Source organism: Cheilinus undulatus, linkage group 15 (assembly GCF_018320785.1).
Source record: "Cheilinus undulatus linkage group 15, ASM1832078v1, whole genome shotgun sequence".
NCBI lineage: Eukaryota > Metazoa > Chordata > Actinopteri > Labriformes > Labridae > Cheilinus > Cheilinus undulatus.
The window spans coordinates 31,467,714-31,480,973 of NC_054879.1; the positions used below are offsets into that span (position 1 = coordinate 31,467,714).

General features: G+C 38.4%; 1 protein-coding gene across 1 annotated transcript in view; it reads right to left on the reverse strand.

Annotated features, from left to right (window-relative positions):
• cwc22 (CWC22 spliceosome associated protein homolog) overlaps nucleotides 1–13,260 on the reverse strand; it is a 29,178-nt gene that overhangs the window by 3,237 nt on the left and 12,681 nt on the right. The window contains exons 11-17 of the mRNA XM_041807744.1: nucleotides 13,128–13,190; nucleotides 12,939–13,037; nucleotides 11,224–11,305; nucleotides 10,806–10,866; nucleotides 4,502–4,579; nucleotides 3,415–3,567; nucleotides 3,116–3,243 (exon numbers count right to left, since the gene is read on the reverse strand). Of these exons, the coding sequence (XP_041663678.1) occupies nucleotides 3,116–3,243; nucleotides 3,415–3,567; nucleotides 4,502–4,579; nucleotides 10,806–10,866; nucleotides 11,224–11,305; nucleotides 12,939–13,037; nucleotides 13,128–13,190 (664 nt within the window). The remainder of the gene's footprint in view (nucleotides 1–3,115; nucleotides 3,244–3,414; nucleotides 3,568–4,501; nucleotides 4,580–10,805; nucleotides 10,867–11,223; nucleotides 11,306–12,938; nucleotides 13,038–13,127; nucleotides 13,191–13,260) is intronic.

Genomic DNA, 13,260 nt, shown 5'->3' on the forward strand with positions numbered 1-13,260 from the left:
CACTAGCTTGAGGAGTCTATCTTCTAATTTTGACTTTAGTTGCACGCTGCCTCAGCACCCAAGGTTTGTAACGGGTCTGCAGATAAACCAAGTCATGATCTGAACTGCTCAGTGGTGGTAAGGCAGTAGCTCTGTAAGCTTCTTTGACGTTCGCATACAGCAGGTCTAGGGTTTTGTTTTCTCTGGTAGGGCAGTTAACAAACTGTGTAAATCCAGTCAGGTGAGAGGAGAGGGTGACATGGTTTAAGTCTCCTGATAATATTACAAGTGCCTCGGGATGTTGAGTCTGTATCCAAGCAACAGTATCATGCAAAACATTGCACAGAACCAAATCAGTTGCCTTGGATGGGATGTATACAAGTATAGTTACAAGATGAGAATATCATTAAAATTTCGGGTTTTTTTCTGTGATTTCATTCAAGAAATGAAACTTCCATATATTCTAGATTCATCTCATGCAAAGTGCAACATTTCAATACTTTGTTCAAATCTTGATAACCATGGCTTAAAGCTCCAAAAAACTAAAATCCACTATCTCAGAATATATGGGCTCGACACTAGGAACATGCCACTTGTGGTCCATTTCCTGGACCCACCTGTGTGTAGTGGTTCTAGAAGGAGTTCCCTTTGCATGAAAAGAATCTAGAATTTATAAAAGTTTTACTTTCTGAAGTAAATCACAGAAAAAAAACCTTTTACATGATATTCTAATTTTATGAGCTGCACCTGTAGTGCTTTGAGCATATTAGACCACCAATCTTAAAGTGGACATGTTTTCAATGCTTTTGCATTAATATTTGGTTAACTGAAGTATCTACCAACAAACAAAATGTGTAATGAGCCAACCCAATCTTTGTTCATGGTCTGTACAGAATGTGCTCTCCTTGTGAGAGTCATAATTATACCCTTCCCTTTTGTGAAGGTCCAACGGTGTTTTTCTTGAATGCGTAGGAGCTGCTATAGTCCTGGAAGAGCTCAGCGTAGAAGCTACTCTCTTGTTGACTACAAAGATCATCGTGCGTCTTTGCATTGCTCTCCAGCCTCAGAGGACCAAAGGAATTGATTCAGACTGGGTGAATCTTTGTTGTATGATGAATGTGGCATATGGCTGCTCCAGCTTGCACTATCATGGCTTTTATACATGCGTGTATGTTCTGAGTGATACAGCCCTATATTTCTTCAGAAGTTTTACCTAAATTCATCTTCTTACAAGTGACTTGATATATTGCATAACTGAGTCAGGAAAGCAATCTGTATAAATAAGTTTCTCCAAATAAATGCCAAACCAGATTTTTACCTTGAAAAGTACAAACTCAAAGTGTACTCAAAGCTGTACTGTGTTTAGCTTGCTTGTTACTTATCCTATTAATGTGGACATACATATAGTGCCTATAAAAATGTTTACCCCCTTGGATGTTTAACCCTTTTGCTGATTTTATAAATCCATCAGGGTCAATATAATTTGGCTTTAGTGACAAAAAAAAATACCCTCTACATCCCCACAGCATGATGCTGCCACCATTGTGCTTCACGGTGAGGATGGTGCGTTTGTGGTGATGTCCAGCAAACATAGTATCTTGTCTGATGGTCAAGACTAGGGATGCGTGTGATTCATTGGTAAAATGGTTAAAATCATTTATCAAATTAGCCGGTGTGGGATTTACTAGTTGGTTAAACTAATTACCCATCATTTTTTATGAACAAGGGCTTCAAATCCCTGTCTATAATGCTCTTTTAAACCGTAATGAACCTCCCACCACTTGAGACCACTGTAGCTTCAGTTAATGGCTGCTGCCCTCCTCTCTGGCACTTCACCGGGTATTAGCAGGAGAAGCTCAGCGGTGGCTAAGCTGTTGGCGTGTAGTAGGAAGACCGCTGTACGACAGTTTTTCTAAAGTGGTAAATGGAAATAAAGTGGTATATGGGCTGTCGAGGGTTAAGCTCATGTATGACTACTCACCCGAAGTGAAATGAGGCCAATTATCAAACCACAATATTAATCTGCAAAGAGGAAAGAAGGCAGGTGGTGCTAGCTTTTAATGCTAAACTGGCTGTAGAGAGCATATCAGGCTAACATCACACCCACTGACTCAACGACCCCGTGAGAAATTTGACTGTTTTCTAAGGATTTTCCTAATTCCTATTTAGTCTATTCGGTTAAACAAAATGTAAATGAGCATTAGGCCAAATAGGGAAATAGACGCTTAGGAACATCCTAAGTCAAGAGCACCATTTTTGTCTCATCAGACCAAAGAACTTTCTCCCACTTGACCATGGAGCCTTCCACATGCCTTTTGGCGAACTCTAGACAAGATTTAAAATAAGTTTCACTCAAAGTTTTGACTGGAGAAGAACTTTGGCAACAGTTGTTGTATGCAGAGTCTCTCCCATCTCAGCTGCTGAAGCTTGTAACTCCCTCAGAGTAGTCATAGGTGTCTTGGTGGCCTCTCTCACTAGTGTCCTCCTTGCACAGTCACTCATTTGTGAGGACAGCCTAACCAAGGCAGATTTACAAAGGTTCCATATTCCTTCAATTTCTTGATGATGGATTTAGTTGAGCTCTGGGGGATGGTCAGTGTCTTGATTTTTTGTCATTTATAATTTTCAATATCAGTTTTCTGAGTTGCTTGAAGTGTTCTTTTGTCTTCATGGTGTAATGGTAGCCGGAAATACAGATTTGCCAGTGACTAGACCTTCCAGACACAGGTGTCTTCATGCTACAGTCACTTGAGACACATTCACTGCACTCAGGTGATCTCCATTTCACTAAGTGTGAAACTACTGGCACCAACTGGCTGGACCTCTGTTACATTATGTCAGTCACTTTAAAGGGGGTGAGTATTCATGCAGTCAATTATTTTACCTTACATATTTTTGTTTAATTGACATTACTTTGTGGAATTTCTGGTTTTACTTTGTGATTAAAGAACTTTTTTTTCTAAGTTCTTTGATCAAAAATCAAAATTATATTGAGTATGACTGATTTATAAAGTCAATAAAAGTGTAAAACATTCAAAGGGATAAATAACTATTAAGGGCACTACAGCTGTTAAACGGAAATCTAAAAAAAAAAAAATTCTTTAGTGTATGTCATCATGTGTGTGTGGGCTCTTACGAGTCTTTGAGCCTTTGGTTGAGTCTGGGGAGTCCCATGTAAGCACAGAGCTCCTGGAAAAGAATCTTTACAAAGATTCTGCTGGATGACGTTGTCGTCTCCTCACTCATCCTGATACACTCCAACACCTGGTCAGAGACATTCACAAGACAAGGCATAGACAGAAAGGGAGACAGAGAAAGAATTATGATTTACTTTACATTTACATTCCAAGATATAGAAGAGCCTCATGGGTGCTACATGCAAGTTTAGTCCAATTTAAACAGATCTGTTCACTACAGATGTTAATGTGTGCTTACGCTCCAAGGCACAGAGTCAGTGTAGAGAAGGTGAGCGAACAGTCGAGCCACATTTCTCAGTTTGTTGGTCTCTAGTCGGTGGATTGTGTCGTACTGCTCTGAAAAAATCCCCTCAAAACTCTCCATGTACTCCTTCTTCAGTAAGCAGAATCTCTACACACACACATACAGACACACAAACACATGCACACAAACAAAACTAAGTGTTAACTTGTGCCTTCGATTTCTCTTTATTCTGTTTTTGGACAGAACAACACAGAAGTCCAGCTCAGATCATGAGTAACCTATTATGTTAAAAATGGATGTACTCTTTGAGGCTAGAGTGATTTCATGTGTCCACATGCACTTTATTTATTCTTTATCTTTATTCTTTACCAGAACGAGGTGCACTATCTGAAAGGCTCTATCATAATGCATATCTAACTGCTGGCAGGCTTACAAACGAACACAATAAAACAGTAAATTCCCTCCACCAGGAGCCTAACACATGCCCACGCTACAAGCCGTAGTTAAAAGACAAATGGTGTAAATTCTCCCACTAAGATAAGTCATCGTGCTGTTTGTTTAATGTGCGCTAATTAATTCATCTTATATAATTGAAGATGGTGAATATTAGGAGTGGAAAATGGAAATGAGGTTTCTGTCTTTTTTATTGATCTTCTAAATGCTGCTTCACTTTTTTATATTCCTAATTATTTATTCCTTGTGATTTTTATCTCATTGTTATAGACATGTTATTGTTTATTAAATTCACATAGATGCCTCGAGGTTAATAAGACAGATCATCAGGTATAAATAGATTATAAATAGATCTATAATGTATAGTGGGGCAAACTGTTATGAGATGGCACAGCTAAACTCTGTAAATATAATTCTCAGTCTTAAGAGCCCCTTAAACTTTATTCCATCTGCTGACATTGCTGGCATTACCATTTGCTCTTATCCAGACGGAAATAAGAAATGTCTCAGAAAATTATCTTTAACACATTAAATCAAAACTATCTGATTAAAAAGGGTTTTGTGCAATATGGATGGATTGACCTGATATGTTAATCACTAATTTTTTAAAATTCAGAGTGCATCTCACCCCGGCCAGCAGTCCAAAGAACTTCTCGTAGGTCCTCTGTTGAGCGCAGCAGTCCAGGATCATGTTACACAGCTCCTTCTGTTCGCACAAACAGACAACATATTGTTTAAATGGGGAATAACTAAAAACAATGAACACAATACAGTTAAAATAAAAGTTTTCAGTTATGATTGTGTTGTATTTTTATCATATTGGGCTACAAACTGGTCTTAAGTAAAATAGTTAGCAGTGCAGAGTGGTGTCAACTCTATGGGGAGGTCAGATTCAAGGAGAGGCTCAACACCATCACTCAATCTAAAGTTAAACAACACTCTAAACTTTGTTTTGATTGTGTGTGATGTGTAGAGAGCAGCTGTGATGACATGTGCTCGTATCGGTGTTGTCAGTGTCTCATGTTTCACAAAAACACATTGACCCTGGCCACCTTTCCCAGAAGACATCTTAACCTAAAGATACACTCTTAATTCCAATACAGCTTCCCTGAACAGATGTTACTTAAGATACGAGAAGACAACCTGAAGGTATGTGTCACAACAGGACTCTAACCACTACATCAGAAAGTCATCATATAAAAAAAAAAAAAATACAATACAATGAAATCGATACAATACAATACAATACAAAATAATGTAATATAATAAGAGCAACCTGAACATTTTTTAAATTATGAGTAACAGACAAAAGAGCTATTCATATTAAAGCGATCCTATTTGTGCATTTTACTCTATAACTCAGGTTTCTTTACAAGCCATATTTCATTTATTATCAATGTCACAACACCTCTTATTTCAGGGACCAACCAGTCTTGTATAATTATATTCTTTTTTCTGTTTATTTTGTTAATAGGGCTGTCAAAATTTTATTCGCAATCAATCTTTAGATTTTGTCAGTTAATTGCCATGAATTGCATCCATTTTATTGCACTTTTTGTGGATCGTAGTTAATTGCGAGTGGTGAGATTGACAGCGCTATTTTTTTTAATGACTTTTTTAAACATAATACAGAATTTACCAAAAAAATAAGAAAATTAAACAGAAATTACAAAAACTAAATAAACAAACAAACAAACAAATAAATAAATCGAACAGGAAACATAAAAAATGATCTGAGAACTTCCAAGTTTATACAGTAGACTGACTTTTTTAAAAATAACTTATTTCTACTTAAAATTGTTATTGTCTGGGGGTTTAAAGTCCCTGTAAAGTGATTAAAAACATCTTTGTTTTAGGTTTGTTATATGACAGGCCTCTGTGTTACGAACCACCAGGTCAATTTTCAGTCATGAAAAACATCTCTAAGTTTACAGAATTAAGCTTTGAAATAATGAAAAATGAGGCAGCAAAATCTGCTCTAGGACGTTGTGGGCATGTCAGTTGCATGAGCTGAAGCCACGCCCACTCACAAGTAACAAAGTAACACAGTCCTCTCAAATTTAAAAAATAAATGCTTATGATCAGCACACAGCTGAAGTTGGGATTAAATTTACTGTTTTCTGGCAGAAATCTCTCTGTTATGATACTTTTAAAGACCCATAGGCCACTGTAGCTGATAGATTTGGGAAATTCACCTCCAATGAACACAAACAGCATGTAACTGGCTGTAGCTTTCAATAAAGGAAGGGACATCAGCTAACAAGAAACTGTATTAAGACAAAATGCTCAGTGATTTTATATCATTGTAGCGTTAGGAGGGTGGGGTTAATTCCCCATCAAGACTGGTGATGTCATGGGCTCCTTCATTTGCCCTGCTCCAATAAAACCAAACCAGGAATGAGGTGAACAACGTTATTATGTACTAAATCCAAAATTCAGTGACACATAGATCTCAGTGTTTCACATGTTTACGGGAACCTTAATTTAATATATCTGGTGAGTTAAGACACAAAGTTTGGATTTCAGACTGAATGTGTTTAGAAAATATGATGAATTGGCATATTTTGTATAAACCTGTATTATCAGATGATGATTACTTTTGTGATCTTTTGACTTTGCAGTGTTTCAGTTTGTCCACTTTTTGGTCTGTATTTACAGCTAATTATCTCTGCCAAGGAGGTTATGTGATCAGGTGGATTTGTTCGTTTGCTGGGTGGTTTGTTCGTTTGTTAGCAAGATAACTCAAAAAGTCATAGACAATTTTCATGAAATTTTCAGGAAATGTCAGAAATAGCATAAGGAAGAACTGATTAGATTTTGGGACTGATCCAGATCACCGTCTGGACCCAGGAATTTTTTTAAAGGATTCTTTACTATTGGGAGATAGGGCTAATGGCAGAGGTCTACGCTGTTACCACTATACACCAGTAGATGGCGGACATGAGTAACTTCAATCCCAGCAGCATTTTTTGGTGTTTTTCTATTCAAAGTTTTGGAGTTTATAGAGTTTGAAAGACGCACACCAGGTCGAAGAGACGAGTCGGAGCGTAACGGAGACAAAGACAGCGAATTGTAGCGAGAATCCTCACAATGCTGGGAGGAATAGAGGAATATTCACCCTCTACCATGACTTTCAGTCATCCTGTGAGACCATAGGTGCTTCCGCCATGACAGTCCACATGTAGCGAAGCCAATGCTTTGCCTCACCGTGTCTCCACAACACCAGGGAGGGAGTAATAGGCGAATTAGAATTTGGGAGTGATCCGGATCACCGTCTGGATCCAGGAATGTTTTTAAAGGCTTCTTCACTATTGGGAGATAGGGCTAATGGTGGAGGTCTGCGCTCTCTAAGTGCTTTTCTAGTTAGTTAATGCAATCACACTAACAAGTTAAATTTTGAACGTAGAGTGGTGACACAGGTGGTTTATGCTGATTGTTTTTCCATTTAGCTTCCCTATCATTCCATTTGTGTCTTCCTGGTTGAGGTAACATGACTCCTAGTGTGCATGTCTGAAGGTCGCATCCACTGCCTTACTCTTATCATCTGTTGTAAAAGTTTATACTGCCAAGTTTTCAACCTGATCAGCTGAAAAACATATGTTTTCAGTACGTGATGTACAACACAGGTGTATGTTCTTACTAAAAACAAGACAGAAAATTAAAACAAGAGAAATAAACACACAATGGGACATTAGTTCTGATTAAACTGGAAAAACATTTTGGACAAAAGCCCACTGACTGAAAATGCAGCAGACTTGTAATACCAGAACGTATCGTTGACTGCCCACTTTGTTGATGAGTTTATCCTGAACAGAGGTCATTTTTTACAAGTTAGAGAGCATTTTTCATTTTGATATGAAAGAACAGCTTCTTCTTCTGCTGTTTCCAGCAGATTAGACTGACGGTACAGCTCAGTGTATGTCTGAATGCTTTTATTCTGATTAAATGTTTGATGCTTGTAAACGCATGTCTTTGTAACAGGATCTCTTTATAAAGGGTCCATGTAAAGCCACGTCATTATGTAATTGTTGATGTCAAACTCATGAGTCTAAACAGAAACACAGTGAGTTTATTTTCATCTTCTGTCAGTCAGTGTTGCTGTAAAGTGTGTGTGAAACGGTGGCTGTGTGTCACAGGATGAGTGTCTTTGTGTTGTGAGTTTGTGTTCCAGCTGTTGTGTTGAGTGATTCAGTCCTGATGCCGATGAAAACGAGGTCTGACAAGGTCATCAGCTCTGACCTCAAAAATATACACATACTCACAGATGGTTTCTGTACACTTGTGAGGATGTTCTAAGCGTTAGCAGACGTGGTTACACTTAAGATTCACAGCACTTAAATCACTTTGTCCTCTGCATTTAAATATGAACCTTAACAGATGTTGATATCAACCCACAGGACAGCTCCAACATCCTATAATCTGCTAGATCACAAACAAGTCTCAAATGGCAAAAATGTTAACATTTGCTAGATTTTCTATCTTGTTTTGTCCAGCTCATTGAAACTCAAAGATCAACCAACATACCAATACAATAATAACTTTCCTAATAAACCAAATAACCATTAGTGTTATGCTTTAGATTCACATAGAGAAGCTGAAGACAGCTGTTGATACTTTTTTCTCATGGTTTTAAGGTGTTCAGACTGAAGATGATACAGCAGAAGTTAAAAAAACAACATATTCAAATGTTTATGCCCATCTTAGTTGAATTTCAGAGATGCTGAGAACACCTTCAGTCAGATGTTTCAGAATGTTTAAGGTTTAAAAATTTTCTCCTGAATTTCAACAAAGCAAGCGAAAAAAAAAAAGATAAAACACGCTAGAATGGTTTGAAAACATCAACTTCAATGCTGAGAGCATAGACTTGAGGTAACTGCTCTGTGCAGCCCCTCAGCAGATCTTGGAAAATGTACACTAGGGACATTTTGGCTGGCCACTATATCTGCGGTGGTAACTTTGGTGTATACTGCCACCTGCTGACCGTGGCAATGGCAGAGACAGCTGTATTAAAAACACAGAGCATTTTTAATCCAACCATGTTTCATAGGAAATGTTATACAAACACTTGCGTTGCTGTGAAAGATTAACAAGTTGCTAATTTCTGATGCTTATCTACCTTTTTGCTCCAGGCTTTCAATCATTGCCATGGCTGTGTTTGTTGTGCTTCCTCTTTTGGTCAGCTTGCTTCCAACCTGACAACTGCACCATTCCACCTAACAATCCCGCTCAGCATTTTCCTAACCCATTTCTGATCACAAACACTGAGCATGTTTTCCTTTCTGTTTGACGGACCTTTTGTCCATTCTTTCTAAGCTTATGGATGCAGACCAAACTTAGCAATACCACTGCCAATCTTGGGGGCAGTGTTGAACAATGCAGCCAACAGTTCAACCCAGAGTGGTGAAACACAGTCAAGAAGAATAATTTAGAAAAAAATGAAGTTTGATGAGGAAAATATCACTGAATATTGAGTGAGTTGTTAGAAAATACCAACGTATCAATGTTAGCTCACCTTGGCACAAAGGCAGAAAACTACAAAAGCACAGCTGAGCAGGGGACGGACCATTATGTCATCAGTCTATGGGACGGATGGAGCAGCTTCAAAGTAGCTCAGCCAGAGAAGGTGACCGCTAGTGGATTTTTTATTCAGCGTCCACACCAACATAACAGACGGATATAAGTATGAAGGCATGGACGGGTGTAACATTTAGAATGCATTTATTTATTTTCATAGAGCCTTAAGAGGCCAGAGAACATCTGGCAAAGGGCTCTCAATGAAATTCAGACTTTTGCCTGATTCAGGTACATGCACATTTGTCTGAATGTTTATTAAAGTACACTGTCCATTTCAGATAAAAATAAAAGAATACATTGAATAAAAATCACAGGAAAATCTGTGTGATGAGCTTTAAAACCATTAGATATTAGACCATTAGATCGGGTCTTTGCTGGCTTTGGTCAGAAGGGGGAATCAGGCTGAGAACTGGCACCATTATCTTGTAGTGTGTTTTGCTGTGATGTCAATTTCACTTGTTTTCTTGAGATTATGACTTATTAATGTTGTTGTTTTAGGATAAAGTTATCCCCCCATTCTAATGTGTTAAATTCTTGATATTTCAGAAAAAAAAACTAAATTTACATCAAATTATATGCTTTTTATGCATGTCTCTTTGCTCAGGCACATGTTTTGTTCCATTTAAGGTCCAAACAGAAACATTTTTCATTAAATGTTTTTGACTGGTTGAAAATTTTCAGAAATTTGGGTCGCAATTTCTCACCAGGGTGGTCATAGTGAGTCCTGAGGATAGATCAGTTCAGTACCTCTGATGCAGAGGGCTTTAAATTTATCTTACGAGTTGCTATATAATATTTTAATCCTCTATTACCTTCTTCATGAGTTCCCCAAATATTACAAAGCTTGTCTTTTCCCACCTTTGGCAGCTACTGTTCTTCATAAAGTCTCAGAAACAAATCCAACATCCCCATTCATGCTTGCACAAATAACCAGTAATGCAACAAATGTCTAATTAAAATCTATTACAGTCATGTTTTTTCTGTTTGGCATCCTTATTTTTCATATTTTGAGTGTTTTCTTTAATGACAGCCAAGGATCAAGAAGTCATTCCAACACCAAAACTGTCCTCATTTTCACAATTTAGATTTATACATTGAGCTTTTTCAGTGATTTCACACATTCAGTGGCTGCATTTTGAAGCACTTTAACCATCTAACTGTGTGTAAAAACTGCTGCCAGTTAAACGTCAGCTTGTTTAATTCATCTGCACTTCAGAGTTGCTGATATTTTCAGATCCTGCCTCAGTGGAGAGACACCGTCCTCTCAGGTAGAAAACATTATCCCCATTACTGTGCGTGCGTGTGTTTTTGAAGCCTTTTCACATCAGCCAAGCTCATGTTTGTGTGTTTGTACTCACCGTCTGGCTCTCAGGAAAGTCCATCTTAATCAGTTTGTGAGCGCACTCCTCAAAGTCCAAACTGCAGAAATAAGAAAATCGATCAATGTTTTAATCAATCAGGGGTTAGGAGTGAGTTCAGGTGTGAAACTACATGTGTGGAGTGAGTGTTGATTGTCTCAATCTGTTCCAGTGTTTCATCTTATTCTCCAAACCTGTGAACTGTTCTTCAGTGAAACCATGGTAACCAGGCTGCACACACACAAACGCAGGAGCACGCACACACTTACAGACTCAAACTGAGCTTTAAACACCGCTTTAAATATGAGTCCAAACCCATCAAATATAGAAGGAGCTGTAAATAACTGCCAGAACCCTAAGAGACAACTGACTCACTGCCTGTGCGAGTTTTTAGAAGTGTGTGTTTTTGAGTGTGTACCTGGACTGGATAGCGAGGTAGATAGTTCTTCTGAAAGCCACAAGGTTGACTTCAGTCTGATCGAAGATGGTGACCTTTTCATCTAGAAGACAGACAGAGACAGAGGGCATCTTTTAGGAGATCTAGGAGTCTGATTTGGGGACAATATTCTACAATTTCTAATCAACACCCAACACCCAACACCAACCCCCCCCCCCCCAAAAGTTAATCCCAAACTCAAGTATCATGATGGATATACACATTTAAGATTTCTTAAGCTGCTCTTGCTTCTTAAGTGCCCTGAACTTTACTTCCATTTTTTTCCACAGTGTGGAAATTTGTCTCCCCCTTTTGGCAGAGATTGAAATTACAAAAACACTGTTAACACCTGGATACCTTCCACAGACTGCAAACAACAAAGACAGTATCAGAAGCATCACTGACTGGGTTTTAAAGATACATTATAAAGCCCAATGATGGCTGCTGTTAGTTTGGCTCAATTTGAGCTCCTGCATAAAAAAATATTGCATATAATCTGGACATTAGGGCTGAACGACACTGGGGAGAAAAATACATTGCAATATTTTTTTCTTTCTGTGACATACTATGTGGATAATTTGGTCACATAACTATTACACCATCATGGACTGCAATGACAATGTTCAATACATGTACCTCAATATGGAGCTGGCATAGAAAACAGCCTTCCCAACACTGTTGCAACACAGTTGGAAGCATAGCATTATCCAAAATGTCTTAGTCTGCTAAAGCATTAAGATTGGCCTTTACTGGAGATAAGGGGCCAGGCCCAAACCCTTAAAACAGCCCCATGGATAAGAACAACCCATTCAGGTACTATGCCCAAATAAAGCTGGCCCCGCCCCTTTCTGGGAAAAACCATTCCATAAAAATGAACGGCAGTAAATGGGAAAGACTGTGTCGTTAGAGAGTTAAAAGCTTAAAATATGAAAACAATATGGTTCAGTGGTTATTGAAAGCCAAAATCCATTGGCTAGTGAGAGAAACATATAATGAAAGACATTAGTGCCATAAACCAACATCACATAACTTGTGTGTGTTGGATCTTAACACTTGAATGTGGTCAGTAAGTTAGTTTATGAGTGGAAAAGCTGTTAACAGGCAGACAGACTACAACTCCTGCTGTCATAGAGCGATTGCTAGCTTAAAGTCATTAAGGACACAGTATGGGTCCAACATTTGCCCGCTTTACTCCTTTCTAGTTTCAGTCAAAAGACACAAAACTCTTCTTTAACACTCTTTTGTCACTTTAGAATAACAAAGCATGCCTTATATTATGGCTTTTTAATTGCTCAAGGCACAAAACACAACAGAACAGCATTTACACGCTTTGTCACCGCTGTTTTCTATGGTGGCCGGTAAGGGCAAATGGTCTGCAAAAGCCAGACTAACTGAAACAAAACAGCTTCAATAAGACAAACGCTTCAACTTTAGAGATGCGATCAAAAGTCCAAACGAACTTAAAAGGGGAAACGCGATGCAACTGACAAACTGCTCTCTAAGAATCAAAAACAAAGTCAGGAACGACAAACACGCTTCTAATACAGAAACAATTCCACACTCAAAATGATCCTAATCCAAAACGCACTTAAAAACCAGAAATGTCAAAAAGCACCTGGCTTTCATTGCCAAATGCCAAACCCAGACTAGAGCCAAAATGAGAAAAGGGCGAAACCAGGGCAATCCATAGGTCTCACCATCTCCCTCTGCTTCCTCTGCCTCATCTTCGTCATCTTCATCATCATCACTTCCATCTCCATCCTCCCCTGAATCACTGCTGCCCTCGTCCAGGATTTCTGTCAGGGGGATGAATAATCGGTTAATATGTGGAGGAATTGGCCATTGACTGGACAGTTTAAACATGTCATATTTATGCATATTCTCACCCTTTTTAATGGTTTTGTATTTTTCCTCATTCTCCAGAAAATCTGGGTCCAGCTTGAACACATCTTGTAAAACATAAAAACAAACATAAGTGATTCAGCAGAGACAGATTGTAATCAGTCACAGTGACCCCCT